At 40.1% G+C, this 20,516-nt stretch overlaps 1 protein-coding gene across 1 annotated transcript in view; it reads right to left on the bottom strand.

Annotated features, from left to right (window-relative positions):
* The window catches only part of LOC117291391 (vesicle-fusing ATPase-like), a 217,455-nt gene that overhangs the window by 36,205 nt on the left and 160,734 nt on the right, over positions 1-20,516 (bottom strand). The window contains exons 20-21 of the mRNA XM_033773044.1: positions 8,730-8,863; positions 6,998-7,064 (exon numbers count right to left, since the gene is read on the bottom strand). Coding sequence (XP_033628935.1) covers positions 6,998-7,064; positions 8,730-8,863 — 201 coding nt within the window. The remainder of the gene's footprint in view (positions 1-6,997; positions 7,065-8,729; positions 8,864-20,516) is intronic.

Below are 20,516 nucleotides of genomic sequence, written 5' to 3'. Positions count from 1 at the left end.
GCGTCTACAAGATCATTTAAATCAGGGTTAGTTTCAATAAATACATTCCAGTCGGTGCACTCTAACGATGCCTGTAATTCTCTCAATGAATCTGTATTCCATTGTTGAACCGACACGATCTTTGGTTTCTGACGTTGCACTAATGGTCGATACTTTGGTAACAAAGACACTAAATTGTGGTCTGCTTGGCCCAGCTGAGGGAGAGGAGAGGCAGTATATGCTCCTTTGACGTTGGAGTAAATTAAGTCCAGGGTTGCTGTGCCACGTGTAGGGCAGTCGACATATTGGTGGTACTGAACACTGCTTTTCTTTAAAGAGGCATGATTAAAATCTCCATAAATGATAACCATGGCATCTAGGTTAGCTCGTTCAATATCATGAATAGCTGAACACAATTCATCAGTTCCTTGCTTGGCAACCGACCGGTTAGGAATGTATATTGTTGAACACACAACATGAGAAAATTCCCGGGGTAGATAATATGGGCGTAAACTGACCGTCAAAATTTTCATGTTTGGAGAACATGCATGGCGTTTGATCACTGCATTGTTTGGATGACACCATTTCTCATTAACGTATAGACAAACTCCACCACCACAAGCTTTGTCCGTGTCGTTTAAGTTTCTATCCCCTCGTAGCAATTTAAACCCATCTATTGCCACATGCTCATCACGGTCAATATCCTTCAGCCACGATTCAGTGAATGACATCATCATCATCATCATCATTCTCTGTGGACCATCAAGGGGGACGTAGAGTCGCCCAAACCAGACGATTGCTTGCAGACTGCCACAGCTGCTGTGCCGGTGAGTGGTGGTCGACTTCTAGCTGGCGCAACCAGGTGTTGCGTGGTCGCCCTCTGGGTCTCTTCCAGGCAGGGCCAGGACGTAGTCCCCCTCGAGCGTTGACGCTCAGCTTGAGGGCGGCATGTGCTGGAGTGTCTTCTGGAAGGCGACAGACGTGGCCAAAGAGGGAGTGGCGTCGCCGTGAGATGGACACACGGATGTCCTCGAGACCGGTGGTTTCCAAAATTGATTCGTTGGAGACGAAGTCTGACCAACGGACACCGAGTATCCGCCGTTGGCATCTGGTGTTAAAAGCTTGAAGCCTACGGCCATCCTCTACCAGAAGTGTCCAGGTTTCTGACCCATAGAGTAGGATGGGGAGAACGCATGTAGTGTACACCCTCAGCTTGGTTTTGAGGTTGAGATGCTTGTTCCGCCACACGCGATCTAACTGGCCAAAAGTTGAAGAGGCGAGCCCGAGTCGTCGATGGATGTCGGGAGAAGAGTGACCTTCAGAGCAGATGTCGCACCCAGGTATCTGAACTTATCTGTGGTCCCGACAGGCTGGCCCTCAACAGATGCTGGAACAGAAGGTGGTCCGAGGCCGGTGCAGTTTTGGATCTTGGTTTTGGCCCAGGATGTGTATAGACCCATTGTCCCAGCTTCTTCCTCGAACTTCTGGAGCTTGGTAGGCCACTCGTTGGGCTCTCTTGTGAACAGGGCGGCATCGTCAGTGTAGGCTAGGTCGGTAAAGGACGTTTCTCCTGCCAATATGCCGAGGTCAGCCTGACAGCGGTTTAGTACCCAGTCAATGGCACAGCAAAATAGGGCTGGGGCCAGGACGCAGCCTCGGCGAACACCAGAGGTGCTGAGGAAGGGGCAGGAGATGTCATTGCCAACACGCACGGGGGAGGTGCTGCCGTCATGTAAGTCCTGAATCAGGTGAAGAAGAAATGGTGGATCTCCGGTTGCTTTCAGGGCTTTCCAAAGGACTTCCTGATCTACAGAGTCAAATGCTGCCTTGATGTCGACGTAAGCAACGTGGAGAGGTCTTTCAAACTGCAGGGATGTGATTGGAGAATCATGAAAAAAACAGAAAAGAAAATTGAAATTATCCAAAAAGGTGAGTCCCAGCCAATTTGTTATTTCATGTCAGTTAACAACACAGCAGACTACTCACTTGAAAGTTGGAGGAAATGCGACTTATTTTTTTGATAACAACTTATTATCAAAACCATATCAACACTTAAAAGCATTATGCACTGATCTGCTTAGACATTTCTCTGTTTGCTATAATTTGTCTTCTTCTCTTTCAGTCTTTCTGCCAATTCTTGGAGAACCCTCAACCTTCCCTTCTTTCTCTGCTGCTGTAGGTGCCTGAGTCGGGCCAGCTTTCTGCTATCGTCCAAGGCCTGTTTTGCTGCCCTTTTACTGAGAAGAGTTTTCTTTATTTTCATTAATCTGAGTTGTTTTTCCTTTTCTTCTTTTGCAAGTGTCAGCTTCCTTCTGTATATAGCACTTGCACTCCTTATATTTCGACACATTGTTCTATCAACAGGCTGATTAGGGGAAGTCTTCTGGAACAGCTGGATGGCAGTTGTTGCTCTTGCCCTCAAAGCGTACTTGACTCCTTGAACAGCTCCGTAGGTTTCCACCTTCATGCGGCTCTTCTTTGTTCCCATAACATCCCCCATCGTGTTGAAGGATGATTCAACCTATTGAAACAAGACAGTCTTTTACAATACTTTCAATTCCTAAATGAGATATGCATATTCTGAAATGAGGAATTCGAAGTTGTTGTGTTTTATTTAGCATGGAACATTTCTTTTAGCCATACTCACCTGAGGACCTGAAAAGATGGAACAAACTGACAAGACAACTTTGCAAAGGGATCGGTAGTTGTTACTCGCATGTACTCGCCTATCAAAAATAAATTGGCCAGGGGTTCCCCTAGGGGCGGTGAGCCCATTTTGACTGACTCAAATTTGAATAACATGTATTATTCAAATCAAAACCAGAGTTAAGTAAGTTGTAATAAATCATGCTAAAACGTTTGACACTCTACCAAAAATTTTGTTTTCTCTAAAAAAAATACCCCCAAAACGGCAAAAATGATACATTAAAACGACATAAACAATTTTTTAAAGTATGAACATATTATTATCACATCATAACTAGAACTTTGAAGTAGAAGAAGACATCTGCCCATACTCAGTCATAGGCACAGTTAACAACAAGTACGTGAAATCGGAGCTTACCTGGCTATTTGCAACTCTGTCTATAAGTGGGACAGTTCTCACGGCGTTCCTGGTTTCAGTCGTTATTACGCCGCCCGAGTCCACCACCAACTTCATGTTGTCTCGCCTCACATGCCATGCTTTTAAGTGTTTTTTGTTTGACATGCGAGACGAGCGCTCGTTTCCCGTTCGCCGAGTAGTTGATGGTGTCGTTGCAATAGTTGCAACACACCTTGCCAGCGGTCGCTATTTTTTGAAAACAATCTTTTAGCTTATGGTGATATCCATCAATTGTGACTGTCTCTTGGAGCCATTCCCAGCGAAACTTGTTCTTTACTCCATTATCGATCTCTCGAACGGACGCGTCTCCATACAACAGGACCGTCTTTTTAAGCGCGGCCATGTTGGAAACAAATTCAATGAGAGAAATCAGCGGTGGCTCAAAAAACATGTGTGCGACGGCTGGTACCCAGAGGTGAGATATATTACAACGGTGGGTGCGTTAAAAGGCACCCGACTTCATTCTCAGCCCGCTCGATCGTGTACATTTTTTCCCCAGGACAGTTAAGGCCACTCAGATTAGACCACACACGCCCCGCGTCCATTTAGGGTTTCAAGGAAAGAGTTCCAGGGTTTGCTATTGTGGACGAGGTTGCACCCATTTGCGTGAATCACGAGTTTTGGCAAAGGAACTACCTTATATAATTATTCACAAACCTCGGCCGGGCCGCGGGGTCGAGCGAACCACATTACACTCGCGCTGACGTTAAAGTTACGTGTGTTAAAATGCATAATAAAACAACGCAAGTTAAGTACATTTTGGACGATTTCGGCAAACAGACATCGATATGAATATTTAATTATCACATTCTACCCCCCTATTTTCTCAACGAATTCACACAATTCACGTTGATGGACTTTTGAGGAGGAAAAAAACGGATTTCCGTCAAAAAACGGAAGAATCACATCCCTGAAACTGGCGGTGCAGTTCAGACAGGAGTCGAAGGGCGAGCACTGCATCCATTGTTGAACGGCCCCTTGTGAAGCCAGACTGCTGGGGTCGGCGGTGACGGACGAGTAGAGGTTCTAGGCGAGACAGGAGTACGTGGCAGAAAACCTTTCCAGGAATGACATCAGGGAAATGTTTCTGTAATCATGTAGATACCGGGTATTTGCTTGAAGTTCATCACCTTTATTTCTCAATGATTGTACATTGCCCATTATAACTGATGGTAAATATGGTCTGAACCTCCGTTTACGTAAAAGTTTCTTTACTCCACCAGCTTTGCCTCGTTTACGACGTCGCATACCTTTTGGCAAGTCCAGATTCAACAGCCAGGCATTGTCATGCAAATGTCGAGTGTCCATTGCGTGCAGCTCTGCAGCAGTATAACGAATTGGAGAGTTTGTTGGCAACGAAAACCCAACATTTTCACACATTCCAAATGTTGAAACGTTGTGAAGTGCAACTCAACGTTTTATAATACTGACACCCTTGCCTGCTAATGAGTTTGCCAGCCCCCATGTGTTGTTGTGTTTAGACGTGTGCACTAACAATGTCTTGCACTCTGATGTCACAGAGTGTAATGAATGTTTTACTGGTGGGGCAGCGCTTCCACGCTCCCATTGGCCTTTCCCCATTTAAGGAGATTTTTCGATAACAACGTGCAGGAGTAAGACACGACTCACTTTAGTCACATTCTCGGGACCAAAATAGCTACATTTTGACGGCCAGTGTGCACTGCATGCTATACGGCTTGTTTGCTAGTTGGCACAATATGCTTATAGACCAGTGGGCGTAGCCGATTATCGTGCAGTTTTGCGACGCATATCTGGCATGAGCATTTTTAAATTAATGAAATAAAAAAAAATTTAAATTCATGAGAAAAATATGGTAATTAACATACCATAAATCCACAATCGATCTCTTTGCCAGTTTTCTTGTGATGGACCAATTTAACAGCTATAATTTCCAAAGTATAGTGCGAGGCTGGGGAAAAAATGACCAATCATTGATGGCTTTACAAGACGGTTGCGATGAACTAACCAATAGCTGTAGACCTATTAATATCTGTCAATATGATTTAATGATTCTGAATAATTTTTTGTCCGGCATTTCCAGTGACTCACTGACTGTCTCTCTAAACATCTGATCATGCTTTTTTGGCTGTTTAAAATACATAGATCCTTGCAATATTTTCAGGAAAAAAATGCTCATAAATTGTTACTAGATCTACATTCCAATCGGTAAATGAAACAATTTTTTGTTCAAGTCTTTATCCTTTCTTTCAATCTGACACAATGTCAATGATCATGATGCAATGGCCATGATTTATTTTTTTATTAACTCAATTTTTTATATAACAATTGTTTCATTTGTTTTTATTTTATTTTGTTATTTGAACGTGGGGGCCTTGAACGTGACCTGGAAAATTTGATTGTCTATTTCTATCTGAGTGAAAACTTGCTTGTTTATCATATATCCATACTGTAACGGTGAGGCACCGTTTAAAATTGTTTGTCTGAAATACCCCAGTTTATTAGAAACCAGTTAAAATATTTTTCTGAGGGTCAATTTTCATTCGGGAATGATGCAGCTAGAGATGTGTTTGACATGGCTGGCCCGCTATCAACTCTAGCTAGTTTAACATTCTTGTGACAATACCACCATGATTTTAATTTAATTTTTTCTCATAAGACTGTGTTCAGGTGAACTTCCAGCTGAAAAGGTGTTCGGCTGGTTATATTACTAGCAGAATTGATCATAGGCGACTGCGTCAAACGACCGAACATGCCCACTATACAATCAATGGATGCTGGCTGATGAGGACACTTTCAGAGTTGAGGAGTTTGTCCCCACATGTTTAATGACAACATGATTGTGCTGATGTTAACATTGCCAGGTAACTATGAAGTTTTATCTGTGTTTTTATCTTTGATGTGTATACTACAAAGTATGCGTTCAATTTGATTAAATGCAAAGAAACCGATTCAACATAAACTGGTACATAAGTTCATGAACTTATTTGTTGATGTTTCATGATTGATGTACAATATGCAGAGACACGATTTGGGCGTAGCAAATACGATTTCGAGCCTTGACTATGACGCTACGATAATACTCAATAAAACACGCTAAACAAGCCGCCCCATATAATTTTATTAAATCGTACAATACATGCAAACAACGAATGAACTATTAAGTGGAAATCAAAATTAAGAAAAATATCAAAATAATTGTAACAGAAAAGAAAAAACCCTTTTAATTTTAGAACGCAGTGTTGAATAATAGCGGCGAATTCACTCGAACAATGAACGTGTCTCAAACCTTTGTGTATAGTGGACGTATTGGGGAATAGTGCACACGTGCGTGGGGAATGAGGTTGTGTGTGAGCTACATGTGTAACGTGTCACAGTAACCTCATTCCTCACGTATCCACTATTATTGTGCCCACGCTGTCTGTACATGTACTTCTTCGAAGCTTGCAAAAAAAGTACGAAATAATGGCAACAAAAAAAGGAGACCTTCTGAACAAAAATACCTTCAACTGAGTGGCCTGTGAGATCTAAGCTAGACAGTTTCCATGCTTTCTTACTAGTAATTGTTGCGCCGATGTCCAGACAATGCCCAAAATCCGGACGCGTATTTTTTGCCCAAAATCCGGACACTTTTTTAATTTTTTCCAGAGGTGCGCCAAGAAACTCCATTTCTAAGCACATTTTCACTGCACACCCTGTGGTCTTTTAGGGACCTCTTACACAAGAATGGGACTTGAATCAAGTTTACGTGTGCTTGACCAGCCACACCATGCTACATACCCACGTCTTGTTAAAGAAAACTAAAATAAATCAAAAACTTTTAATTCTTAACTAAATCAACAAATTTGCCTCTGAAATAGAAACAATGACAAAAAGAGATTGAATAAAAAATAAAACCAATAAGTTGCATAGATTAAAAAACCAATGAAAACTCACCAAGAAGTCTTTCAATGTCATCTACAACAACACAGCTTACATGCGACTTATATGCATCTTCAAAGATCTGATCATTTGAAAAGAAGAATAAGATAATAAAAACAACAAAAGTAAATCGTCACACACTGATCTTGGTATCATGTATCAGACTTTAAGCCACTTCAATGTTTCTTGAATTGACAACAATTTATATAAAAAATAAAAATAAAAAAAAAGATTTCAGGTGAAATTTTGTTTGTTCACATCCTACAAATGTCATAATTTTTTTGCTGACAACTGGATAGCTGGCGTGTGTACATCCACTTGGACTTTCCAATGTCTAACATGCACAGACAGGCACCTATACATGTACCATGTTGTTTTGTTTTACCCATACAAAGAGCTACAACAGGTTCTTGAAAACATGCATTGTAAAATCCCTGTTTGAGGGTTATTGTATGACCAATTCCAGACCTTTGTCCTTTTGTTACACAAATGTGGCATACAAGCATGGTCAAACTGCCAGCATTCAGCTCAAAAAACCAGAACTTTACATTATAAGAAAAAAGTACAGCGAAAGTAGATGGGAACTAATTCCTAGGGCGTGGGAACAAATTCCTAGGACTGGGGAAAAAATACGGGGAAAAAAAGGACTAATGATAATATGGGAGAAGAGAATAATAAACTGAACAGGAACAAATAAACAAAAGAACCACTCGCGGGACCAGCGCGAAACTAGAAAACATGAGTTATGAGGGAAAAGTGCAAGCAAAGAACAATGCCAACGTACAGGATCACAGGGACGAGGGCGCTGATTAGACTTTGGGACGAGGAGAGGAAGGGGCACACAGTAGTACGTCTGTGGGACGGTGGTAGGGGAACTGCAAAAGGAATTTTTTTTTACTGAAGCGAGTATAAAAGGGACTAAGGGAAATTGAACCACTAGCGGGACCTGCGCACAACTGAAAAGTGGAAAACATGAGTTATGGGCAAACAGTGGCAAGCAAAGAACAATGCAAATGCATGGAACCTTGAGTAGGGAGGCGCGGGTTAGATACGTATGGGATGGGGTATAGGGAAGGGGCACACAGACAGGGGACGGCAAAAATAAAATGACGGGAAGAATGCACGGGGTTGGGGCTATAATATAGGAAAGGAAAAAAGAAAAGGGACTTGTATAAATCGATACAGGACAGGAAAATAATTAACGGATCGAGGAAAAAATGGGTAAAAACGTGACTGGGAAAGAACCACTAGTGGGTCCCGTGCGAAACTGGAACCGACAAATAATGAGAAACGGAGAAAAAAGACGGACAAGTGTGCGATTTCACAAAGTACTAGATTTGTCTTAACTTAGGATGAGTTGTTTGATACAGTGATTTGTATTGTGACTCTACATGTAAGTGTCCCTCCACCCCCACTTTCAGCATCCCATTTCGGCATCCCGCAAATGTATAATTATGGCAAGAAGAGATCTAGAAGGATACAAGATCTAAATCATCCCTTCCATCATCATGTCCTGCACGTTTGTTCAAGAAAGGTGAGATAGGCTAAAATGTGTAATCTCTTAAAAAGTCAGACATTATCACATTTACAAATCCACCACATTTTATGCCGGTAGCTTGAGCTTATTTGTTGTACATGTACAAAGCCTGGATCTAAAACAGTTGCCATGATTGGTAAGTTGTATATTCCAGTGAAAAGTGTATTTTTTTAATCAAATATTCATTGTCCTTTTGTCAATGATACTCACCTTTTTAATAGCCTGACATTTAGCACTTTCAGAGAACCCAACCATGTCTTCTGGGGAGCATATTTTCACAAAAGGAAATCCTGATTTCATTGCAAGAGTTGCAGCAAGAGCAGTTTTTCCACTGGATGGAGGACCTGCAAAAGATAAAACTTAAACTTATTTATCAAAGATTTCTTCCATTCCATTCAATTACATGTACTTTAGGCCTGACTACTGCTTTTACAGAGGAATGACAACAGTTTGAATGCTCTACCAATTGAGGTATCTAGCCCTATTTGGTGATGTTCTTATTTTGTCACTATCTTTGCTGGGAGGTGCCAGTCAGTTTACAATACAGGGTGCATCATGGGTAATAACTGGGACTGATCGCAACGATAAACCAGCTCCATTGGCCTTGCAAAATTCACCTCTTTGCTTTTCGTTGTTTCGCCTGGTATTTTAAATTCGCTTGTCTTAAAATAGTTTCAAGACCCTGCCAGCTCTTCTGCGAAAAAAGTCCAATTTGAAGTTTAGATTTTCACGACAGGTACAAAGGGTGGCCATCACAGCTCATACTACAGTGTCTGGCTCCCTGAATTCTGCGACAGCCAATGGTCAATCGACGCTCAGCGAAGATTTTGAGTCATTTTTTCTGGAGATGTTTGGCGCTGTTCAAGCTAGGCTGTCATCCGATCTAAACAGGCAACAAAGATCGAGCCGGAAGGTGTCAACGCTGGAAAAAGAAATAGCTTCAGCTTTAGACCTCGAGGCATCACGGATATATGAAGTTTCCTCCAAGGTTGAAGAGCTTGGGTCCCAGCTTGCTGAAGTGGAAAGTAGAAATGAAGAAGATTAACAATCTCGGTGCTCGACAGAATGGAATGTCATTCCCGGCGAAACAACCTCAAACTGGTAGGCTTTCCATACAGAAGGATACAGAGGATGTATCTGAAAAAAAAAACTCAATCCCCGGCTCACCATGACTACCACCCCAACTCTGCGAGACAAGCGAGCCCCACCCACCCCACGCTAACAACCCACCAACAACCCGGAGGCTCAACAAAATCCGCTGATTCAGAAAAATGAACCTTAAAATTTAATATAAATCTCTTAATTTGTTTGATTTGTTAATAAATATGATTATGAACATTCAAAACGAACCCCCCATAGGCCACCCCCTTATAGCACACAATAATTGGCCTATAGTATTTAGCTAGATGTAAGTTGCATGCCAACGCTCATGCCACGCTAGATAGACTGCTAAAATTAATACTATGAAAATGTAAACAAACGCACCTAATTAAAAAACGCTTCTGAATGTTGACAGTTTGCTGCCACTTCAGCCATTCTGCTTATTATTGCGTCATTTGTGGGATGGCAAGCTGATTAATCACTAATGAACTTAATGGAGTATGACGATTTCCAAAAGTAGAGCTCTGCCGTTACCTCCATACATGTATATACCGATCTTGATGCTTTACAACTCCACGCTTGTTGTGTGTACACAAACATGTGTTTGGCAATGAAAAAGAAAGTCGCAAGGCAACCAGGTCACTAGTGGTGGGTCACAAACATTAATCCAAAACATCAAGCCTTGGACACCAGCGAAATAGCCAGGGGAAAAACATAAACTGTATCCAGCCCCAGGCCGCACGCCTCTCCGGCCCCATCCCCTACAAATACAGATCTCAATAGACAAAATCAGTGCAAAAACGCGTAACAGTTGGTGTATCTCAACATAAGTATAAAATAACAAACCTGTGAAAATTTGAGCTCAATCGGTCATCAAACTTGCGAATGAAAAATAACCCTTGCAACACGAAGTTGTGTGCGTTTAGATGGTTGATTTCGAGACCTCAAGTTCTAAACTTGAGGTCTCGAAATCAAGTTCGTGGCAAATTACTTCTTTCTCGAAAACTACATGTATGGCACTTCAGAGGGAGCCGTTTCTCACAATGTTTTACACCATCCACCTCTCCCCATTATTCGTCACCAAGTAAGGTTTTATGCCAATAATTATTTTGAGTAATTACCAATAGTGTCCACTGCCTTTAATAATTAAATGGGTCACAATGTTAACAAAAAATAACACTTTCAAATAAATAATGTTATGGGATCAATGGAAAAGGCATGATGGCCAAGTGGCCGTAAGGTACGTGATTTTATAAGGGGCATCACGGCAATTTGCTGGGGCATCGCGGCAATGGCCGCTGTGGTGGCCGCTGTAGGTCGAGGCCTGCCAATGACCATGAGGATGAACAAAAGGACGTTTTCAACCAACAACTGCAAGACCTGGTAGATCAGGTCCCACGTAAAAATCGTCATGGGGGACATGAACGCACAGATAGGCTGAGACCGAGCAGGATATGAAAATGTTCTCGGCCCTCATGCATATGGACGGCGAACAGAGAATGGAGACCACTTCATACAGTTCTGCTCTATGATTGATCTCAAGATTGGTTCATCCATGTTCCAGTACAAGGATATCCACAAGATAACATGGATCTCAAACGATCATAGAACTATAACACAGATTGACCATTTTGCCATTGGTCCAGGCTGGAGGGTTCCATGTCTGCAGGACACTCAATCTTATAATAACAATAGTAATAATAATAATAATAATAATAATAATAATAATAATAATAATAATAATAATAATAATAATAATAATAATAATAATAATAATAATAATAATAATAATAATAATAATAATAATAATAATAATAATAATAATAATAACAATAATAATAATAATAATAATAACTAGATATAGTGTTTGTACAAACAAACACTAGGTGTTCGGCTATTGTTGGGTCAGTGTTTGAATGAATGAAAAAGTGTTGTTAATAACTCGTCAAATTGCAAAGAAATCAAAACCAAACAGTTTTCTCGATGTGAAATAATTTTATGGTAAAGCATCAAAAAGACTACATTTCAACCTAAAAGCCTTTAAATAATGCCTTTTCAAAGCCTTTTACAGGCACTTCCAGTTTAAAAAGGTCAAAAGGTCAAGAGAAGGTCACCAACATACCAATTCTTTTGAAGTACGTGAGGCCCTTTCATATGATGTATAGATTGTCAAAATAGCTTTTGTGGTCGAGGAAATGTGAACTGATGAATAATGGCGACTGGAGAAGAGACTAACTAACCGGAAAAAATGTTTATTGAAAACGCCTTGAAAACAGACTATGTTTGTAAAGCCCTTTCATATGATGTAGATTGTCAAAATAGCTTGTGTGGTTGAGGGCATAGGAACTTATGCATAATGACGACTGGAGAAAAGACTAACTAACCGGAAGGAAAATGTTTGTTGAAAACGCCTTGAAAACAGACTACGTACTTAAAAGCCCTTTCATATGATGTATAGATTGTCAAAATAGCTTTTGTGGTTGGAGCCTTATGCATAATGACGACTGAAGAAGATATTAACTAACCGGAAAAGAAATGTTGGTTGAAAACGCCTTGAAAATAGACTAAACACGAAGCTAATTACAGGGGAAGAAAAAATTAAATAAAAAAATAAAACATACAAAATTTGGTCGCCAATTGGTCGCCCATACAAGTACTGACCAAGCCCGATTTTGCTTAACTTTAGTGATTGGACGGGAACCGGTGTTATCAACGTAGTTCGGTCGTAGATAATATACAATAAGTTCGATTTGAATTAGAAGACAAGGTCAAAATGTTAAACGCCTTGAACGAAGACTATTCTACATGAAGCTTTTTCGCGCTCTATGGATGATCACTGGAGCGTGACTCTCCCGCACAGCTAATACACTACACGTTGTGTGTATGCCTAAGTGTAATGTTTATGCACATACCAACGGGGGATTTACGTTGTTCTTTAGACGTGAATTTGGAATTTTTCAACCTCTCTTTTGAGCCGGAAGACAAAATCAAAATGGGGTCATGTCTGTGAGGCGTTTACGGAGTTTTTAATGCCCTTTCCGATGATGTATTGATTATAAAAATCCCTCATGTAGATCAAAAGTTATGATTTTTTGAAATAATAAACTTTGAATTAGTGTATCTCGTCAACTGATGACGTCATCGTGACGTAAAAACTTTTGTATCATCTACTGGTTATTGTCTACCTGTGTGCAAAGTTTCAACTTAATGCAAGCTTCGCATCTATGCTTTTTCTTGCGGACAATCGACAGCGAGAAGAATAAGAAAAAAAAAAAAAAAAAAAAAAAAACGAACAAAATCAATGAGTTGTTCGGGCTGTTGCCCGAACACCTAATAATAATATCATTTATATTATGTCTATATTACATGTATATTGCGCCCCTTACATACAAAATGATCATATGCGCAAAACACATACTGTATTAAAAAGCACAGAGTGGAAGAAAAAGACTGAGAAAAAGACTGGTCACCAGGCCAGTGCCCAAACAGAAGTATGGGGATACGTCTGTCCCGCCAATAGAGAACTAACAATTACTTATTACATAGGCCTATCCCTGCTGGCATCGATAATGTTTTGACCTTTTCAGGAGACAGACGCCTCTAACCCTATCTAAGCTAAAACTTTAAACTAACTGGCAAGGTGACCATAGAAGACACTAAAAAGCGATTTTAACAAGGTGGGTTTTTATATTACATTTAAAAAAGGTGACTTTCTGCTGCTACTGAAAAAGCCCTATCACCAAATGTAGTCAACATTTTACCAGAAGGATAATCTAAGAAAATACCATCATTCCCTGACCTAAGTTTATATGAAGACACTTTCCGGATGGCAACAAGATCCTGTAAGTACTTTGGAGAAAGACCATGAAGAGCTTTGAATGTCAACCACAGGATTTTAAAATTATTCCTGTACGAAACAGGCAGCCAATGTAATTGACGAATTATAGGTGTGATGTGTTAAAACCGGTGTGTATTGGTAACAATTCTGGCAGCTGCATTTTGAACCCTTTGTAGTTTAGCTATCTGTGACTTTGGCAGACTAGACCATACAAAAGGATATTACAATAATCAAGACGACTGGTCACAAATGCATGAATGAGTTTTAAAAGAGAGTTGTGAATAAGGAATTGACTAATGCGTTTGATGTTGTGAAGATGAAAAAAGGCTGCAGAGCAATGTCGGTGTTCATTGTAAGTTCAGAATCAAACCAAGACCCCAAGTTACGAACACATGTTGTAGGAATAACAGTAGCTTCACCTATCATTATATCGGAAACATTAATTTTGTTCAACTGCTGCTTTGATCCAATGATCAACAATTCACTTTTAGCATCATTAATTAAAAGCCGGTCATGTATCATCCATTGCCTGATGTTCCTAATGCAATCTTCGATTATAGTCACAGCAGCTTGACATCGGAGATGATGCTCAACGATGTCAAACAATTTAGAGGCATACATGTATACAATAAAAAGAAATGGTCCCAAGCAGGATCCCTGAGGAACACCACAGTTGATGTTAAACTTCTCTGATAAGGTACCTTGAATTCATACACATTGACTTCTATCTGACAAATAGGACGAAAACCAATCGAGTGCCTTGCCAGTGACTCCACGTTTAGACTGAAGACGCTTCAATAAAGTTTCATGATCAACAGTATCGAACACTACACTCGGGTCTAAAAGGACAAGCAGAATCACATGTTGGGAATTCATCCTCATCAACCTTAATAAGAGCCGTCTCAGTACTGTGATGCTTCCGGTAAGATGATTGGAGAACAGGAAACATGGAATGTTTAGACATGTGACTATAAAGTTGGTCACAAACAGCCCTCTCAGTTAATTTAGACATAAATTGCAAGTTACTGATTGGACGGTAGTTTTTTAATTTCATGTCAAGATTGGGTTTCTTTTTAAAAAGGACATATTGAAGCTTCTTTCCAGTCAGTAGGAAATGTACATGTACCAGAAACTAATGATGAGTTTATAATTTTGGTAATTACTGGAAGCAAAACATCAAGGCACTCACCCACAAGGTTAGTAGGCATGGGATCCAGAGCGCATGATCCCTGTGAATCGGTTAATGGTATGAAACTATCAAACAGGATGTTACTGGACATTGTTTCAGGTGTAAAAGATAACGGTCAGTCCACAGAGGTTGAAACTTCTATATCATCAAGTATTAGATATTTTCTTTACAAAAAAGCTACCCATATCATTAGCAAGAGTCGTTTTATCTTTAAAAGGTGGATATAAGGACGTCAACATTATGCCCCAGCAGCTTTTTAGATGCTCTGAATAATTTCCTCTGGTCGGAGCTATTACTTTCAAAAAAGTCTTTGTAAAAATTGCAGCGAGCTTTATTAAGAAGAAAGGTAACCTTATTTCTTATATGCTTATTTTCTGAAAGATCAGAGACCAGGTTTGTTTGTCGCCACTTCTTTTCTGCACGTCTCCTCATCCTCAAGGCAGAGTTGATTTCTTGACTAAACCAAGGTAGACGTGGCCTAGCGGTGACCAACTTAGACTTTAATGGAGCATGTGTATTGAAGGCACCAGCTAGCGTAGTATTATAGCACTTGGTAAGCTCCTCAAGACCTTGAGGTGTGTCCCTGCACAGCCTATCTAGAAGAGACTAAGTCACCCTTCAAGCAATTACATGTGTGCTGGTCCAACATAAACATATCACTGGGATGCAGAAATTGGCAGACAGATGGGAAACTCACCCATACGTTATAGTCTCCAAACACCCAGACGTCCCAGTGTATGTTGTGTGCAATCAGGACACCGGTAAAGAACGCACTCTTCATCGAAACTTGCTTACACCGTGCATGTTCCTCCCATTAGATGACAGCATCTCTGATCCAAATTCTCCTTCAACTTCAAAGGCTAACTCTCCTTCACAAATCGTGTCCGAAGTAGAACCTACCATCAAGTCTCCAAAGACGACTGATGACGAGTCTCCTTCAAAGAATTCTCCCGACCGGCTACCAATAAGACCGCAAAGAGTGCGTAAACCACCAGACAGGTTCACATATGAGTGCGTTGGACAAACCAAACAACATAGAGCTTCAGAGAAATCACTGCAAGAGCTCTATGAGTCCAAGCTCAAAATTGGTAAAAGGTTGTGGACGAGGTGGAAAAGCCCTGAGATGGCTGAAGTGAGAATGAAAGTCGGTAGAAGATTTCTCTTCTCACAAATCATGAGTAATTAATTGCAAAATGTTGCTGTTTTATTTCTATTGTATAAAATAAACTGTGTTTAATTTTGTTTACATTGTAAGGCTTTCCCAAAAGCACAAGCCAAGTTAATCCCAATGTGTAATTTTTTTCCCCACATGTGTCCAAAAAGAGACACAACAGTTGAGGTCAGCTTTCAAGCTGTGTTATAGAATGACAGCTAGAAATTAAAGCTATAGTCATTACCTAGTTCACAAAGATCTTAAACAGCTACCTGAGCGGAAGGTTTTTAACGAAAATGGTATTTAGACTTGTTTACATGCACTTGTTGACCATTTTAATGTAATTTTGATATGTTTACACTTTTTCGCAGTTTTTCGTAATTATCGATTAAAAAATCAGGCCCCAACCTAAAGGTTTTGAAAAACTAAAAACACTTCTGCCGTTGAGAGCGCGCGCCAAAGGACAATGCCGCTGACGTCATTTGTGGGAGTTTGCTTTGTTATACCTCCACGCTACAACAAAGCGGCTTTACAAATTGGAGCTCCCAACTATGACGTTTTAAGAGTGATTACGTAACGGGGCTTTTCGCAAATCTCTCAGAAAAGCCCTGGATAAGGGTATTTAACATGATTGTTTTTTTACACAATCAAAATCTATTTATAATCATATGACTCGATTTCCTTATTCATTGAAAACATTTTAAATGGAATTCAGCAAAGTTCACGACTTGACATTTTCGTTCAAGCAGGTCTTTAAGGTTGCAGAGTGAATTTAGAACGATTTATCTCTGTATGTGTATGTATTTGTTTTCGTAGTTAAAGAATAATATGTTTTTTATTGAAATCTAAATTCGGCTTTGGTAAATCAGTAAAATGTCGAGGCCGCCATTTTGTTTTCAACAGAGGGGAGAATGTCACCGGTATGAATAATAACCCCCTCTAAAAATAGATTGTAGACTTACGTCATTGGTTAAAAATATTCATATATGCAAATCACCCCAAAATCAAATCAGCTTTCACACCGTTGGCGGCGCACTATACTTCGCCGTCATTCATATTCTTGTAGAAGACGCGTAAACAGCTTTCCTTTCCTTCGTCTTCTACTTACAGGTAAAGATTTTCTATTTTCATATATTATGCTTATAACTTTATTTCATTTATTTATACAACATGTGACTAGAGAAAATGTATAATAGAGTTACCTTGTACATATTACTGTGATTTATCGTTAGTTTGTAGATAATTATTGTTTGCGAGATGTTTTCCTGTATATTGAGATATGCAGGAAAAGCAACCAAATTCAGTTTAATCTCGTACTCTCGTTGTAAATAATGTTTAAGTAAATATACAACACAGGCGTGATTATTTTAACGTCTGTCCATTTTGTTTATTTGGACTTACGATGTCTCTATCGTCGACTAAGTCCAGGCATGAGAATGGAGTTTCAGAAAAAAGAAGGAAAAGTATTTGGTCAAAAAAAAGAGACGAAATTGCGATGGCGAAGCCTGCGAGCGCATAGTGCGAAGCCCTTACGGCGTGGGGTCCGGGGCCCGCTTTAGGGCCCCGAAATTTTTTTAGGTTGTAGATGCTCTCTGGTGCATTCTAGGCCCTTTAAGAGACATTTTGATTCATTAAATTTATCTGGAATGGTAAAACAAAATGCAGTACATCACTATCTGTCCAATGTTTCAGTTCCTTAAAAATGTAATAAAAGTTCAAACAATTTTGAATTCTTACAAGGGCTTTGTTTTTATTACGGTTACCAATACTCAAAGTCAAGTAATGACACATACATTTAATATTGATTCACCACAGTTTGTAACTTCAAGCAATTTACACTATTGGTAATAAACATCTTGAAAAGAGTTGGGAAAAAATAACAAAAGAAAAAGAAAAACACTCATTTTTTAATATTTATGGTCTCCTTCCTGGTGCCTTGTTCTTTGAAAGAGCTTCCAAAGCCTTCTTTCGGGCAATCCTTCTCTGCTTTGCCTCGAAGGCCAACCTGCCAACCCTATCAGCAATAGCGGCCTGTCTCTTGAAGGCAGCCTTTGTTGCCGCATGAGTCGCAACTTTCTTTTTCTTTTTTGCTGCAAGCACAGCCTTGTAGGCAGCAGCTGCACCACGCATGTTGTGAGTTAGATGGGGAGATGTTTTAAATGCAGTCAATGCATTCTTATTTCTAGCCAGCATATGGTATTTGTCAGTTTGGATGGAGGAAAAGGTAGGTATGTTCATCCTGCAAGATTTAGGGTCCAGGATATGCCCCATCACACTGAAGCTGCTTTCCACCTGTGGGCCGTGGAAAATTGACAAACATGCCTTGACAACTTTCCCGAAGGTTGGATACTTCATGAAAGCATCAACGTACCACACATCTGCTCTATCACCATCATTATACGCTGGCAGCATCCTATCAGTCTGGAAGTTCTGCACCTGTAGATCATACTGCTCTTCCTCATCTTCTGAAAGGCATGCAGAAATTTCAGACTTGAGTTTCTTCAAAAGACGACAAGTTAGGCTATGGCCTCGGGCTGCAGGATCAATGGCTGATACAGCCTGAAGACACGGGTTGGCCAGTGGCAACTTGAGTTGCAAATATATTCCACATGCCTTGTAGGCATCACATGTGGCTTCCATGAATGTCCGAACAATTTGGTCTGTTGGGCCTCTCGCTTTGGCAATCTTTGCCACACCCGATCCAACAAAAATATCTCTACTGGAAAGATACTTGGATGGATCATCAAGCTTGAACTTCTTCAGTGAATGCGCATTCAAGTTCAACAGGAATTCCTGCTTTATATAGCAAGACAGGAAGCCCTTGAATAGCTTCTCCTGCTCATCATGTGCCTTGAAGATTAGTGGAACTTTTGTCTGGAACAAGCAGACATACGACTTGAGTTGTGGTAAAACAGACTTGTAGAGATGGAGGGTCAGCTGTGTCTTGTGAGAGTAATAAAAAACTTCTCAACTATCCTCTTCTTCCTATCTCTGCCTTGCTCTGTGAGATTCTTTGCCGACAGTGTTCTCTGAATACTTTTTATTCTGTCTCTTTCTGTTGTGTCCAAGCCATATTTGCGAACAAGTTGAAGGACCACTGCCTGATAGACAAACTTATTTGCAGGTGGAAGAAAGCCATAGTAGAACAGTTGATAGGCATCGATCAATCGCAGTGTAGATACAGCCACATCATAGCATGATAACCATCTGTGCTCTATGAATTGGTCAGGCATCGTAAATGATAATCCAATCATCTCACAGATTTCCCTCAGTGCCTCTTTCAAATTAGGTGACCATTTGAAATCATTATGCAGATCACTGAATAACCGCTCCACAAACTTATCAAATGGCTTGCAGAACTTCTTTGTCGCGTTGTGGATGTGTTGACATATGTCTCCATCTATGTCCACAATATTGCCTTATTATCCCGAATACGCTTCTCTAACCCTGTCTTGTTTCCACGCATTACTGCACAGGAATCCATAAGAAGAGATACAAGATTCTTCCATGGAATTTCATGGTCGTGAAAAATTTGTACCAGCACATTGTAGAGTGACTCTGAATTAACTACAACCAGTTCCACTGATTGGAGGTGCTCTACGATGACACATTTGTCTTCTTCTGAGTAGTAGCTGACGAGTATGGCTAGCACTTTCTTGTTTCCGCTGCTTGTGGCTTCATCTATGTTCAGGGAGAATTAACTGCTCTTGATATTATGAAGTGTCTTCTCCATGACAGTTTTCTTTAAGCCGTACTGCATCTTGTATGAAGCTGTAGTCCTGTCCATGGTGAGGTCATCAAGGACTTTCTTATCCTTCACAAGCTCTTTAGCAGTGTCTATTAGGACAGGTGCCATAGTGAAGGGGAGGTTGTGCTCAGCTAGTACACCCAATATCACTGCCTTTTAATAAAAACAAAAGAAAAACACAGTGCATTTTAATAATTGAAAACACAAATTCAAAATGATGTCAACAAGTTTTTTAACCTAAAAGTCTAATGCTAGAATAAACAAAATGTCACAATGTAACCAATACATATTACAACTAAATGAATAATCACCTGTAATCTGTCGGCCCTGGTAACTCTAGGCTTTGCTGGCTCTGTTGGATTTCTTGTGTCTACTCCAATGTCTCCAGGATGCAAAAGGAGAGGATTCAAACCATATGGAGGGGTGCTTCTGGAGGATTGACCTGTGGAAAAAGTATATTTGAAACCATTGTTAACATATTAAAATTAAAACAACACTGGCTCGAAAGATATTGGTATGCAACGTACTAATATTCACAACAGATTAAATAAATAAAACAGAGGTAAGGTTCCCAAAACGACAGCAAATAGAAAAAAAACAACAACTTGCTTTTTCACTATTTGGCCCAAATTTCTGCCCTGAATAATACTTTTTCATAAACAATCATTTTTTATGTGTTTGCGATTTGAGGATCGGTTGTATAGCACATCTTTTGCAATGAAATGTTCGTGATTTAATGACCAACGACGGCGCACACTGGGAAAATATTATGCGGCGAGAGCGATGTGTTTATGAGTACGAGGTTATAATTTAACATTGAATATAACTAGAACGAGGTTGAGATTAGACTCCACAAAGTGCATTTTCCAACCCCGGAAATTCGAGTTGTATGTGACAACGTACATTGTGCATGTGGAGGATACGATGATTACAATACAACAAGGTTCGTCACTCAAGCAAGTAAAAAA

The sequence above is a fragment of the Asterias rubens genome, chromosome 6 (assembly GCF_902459465.1).
Source record: "Asterias rubens chromosome 6, eAstRub1.3, whole genome shotgun sequence".
Lineage (NCBI taxonomy): Eukaryota > Metazoa > Echinodermata > Asteroidea > Forcipulatida > Asteriidae > Asterias > Asterias rubens.
Note: the sequence above shows the minus strand (reverse complement) of the source record. Positions and strands in the feature narration are given on the sequence as shown.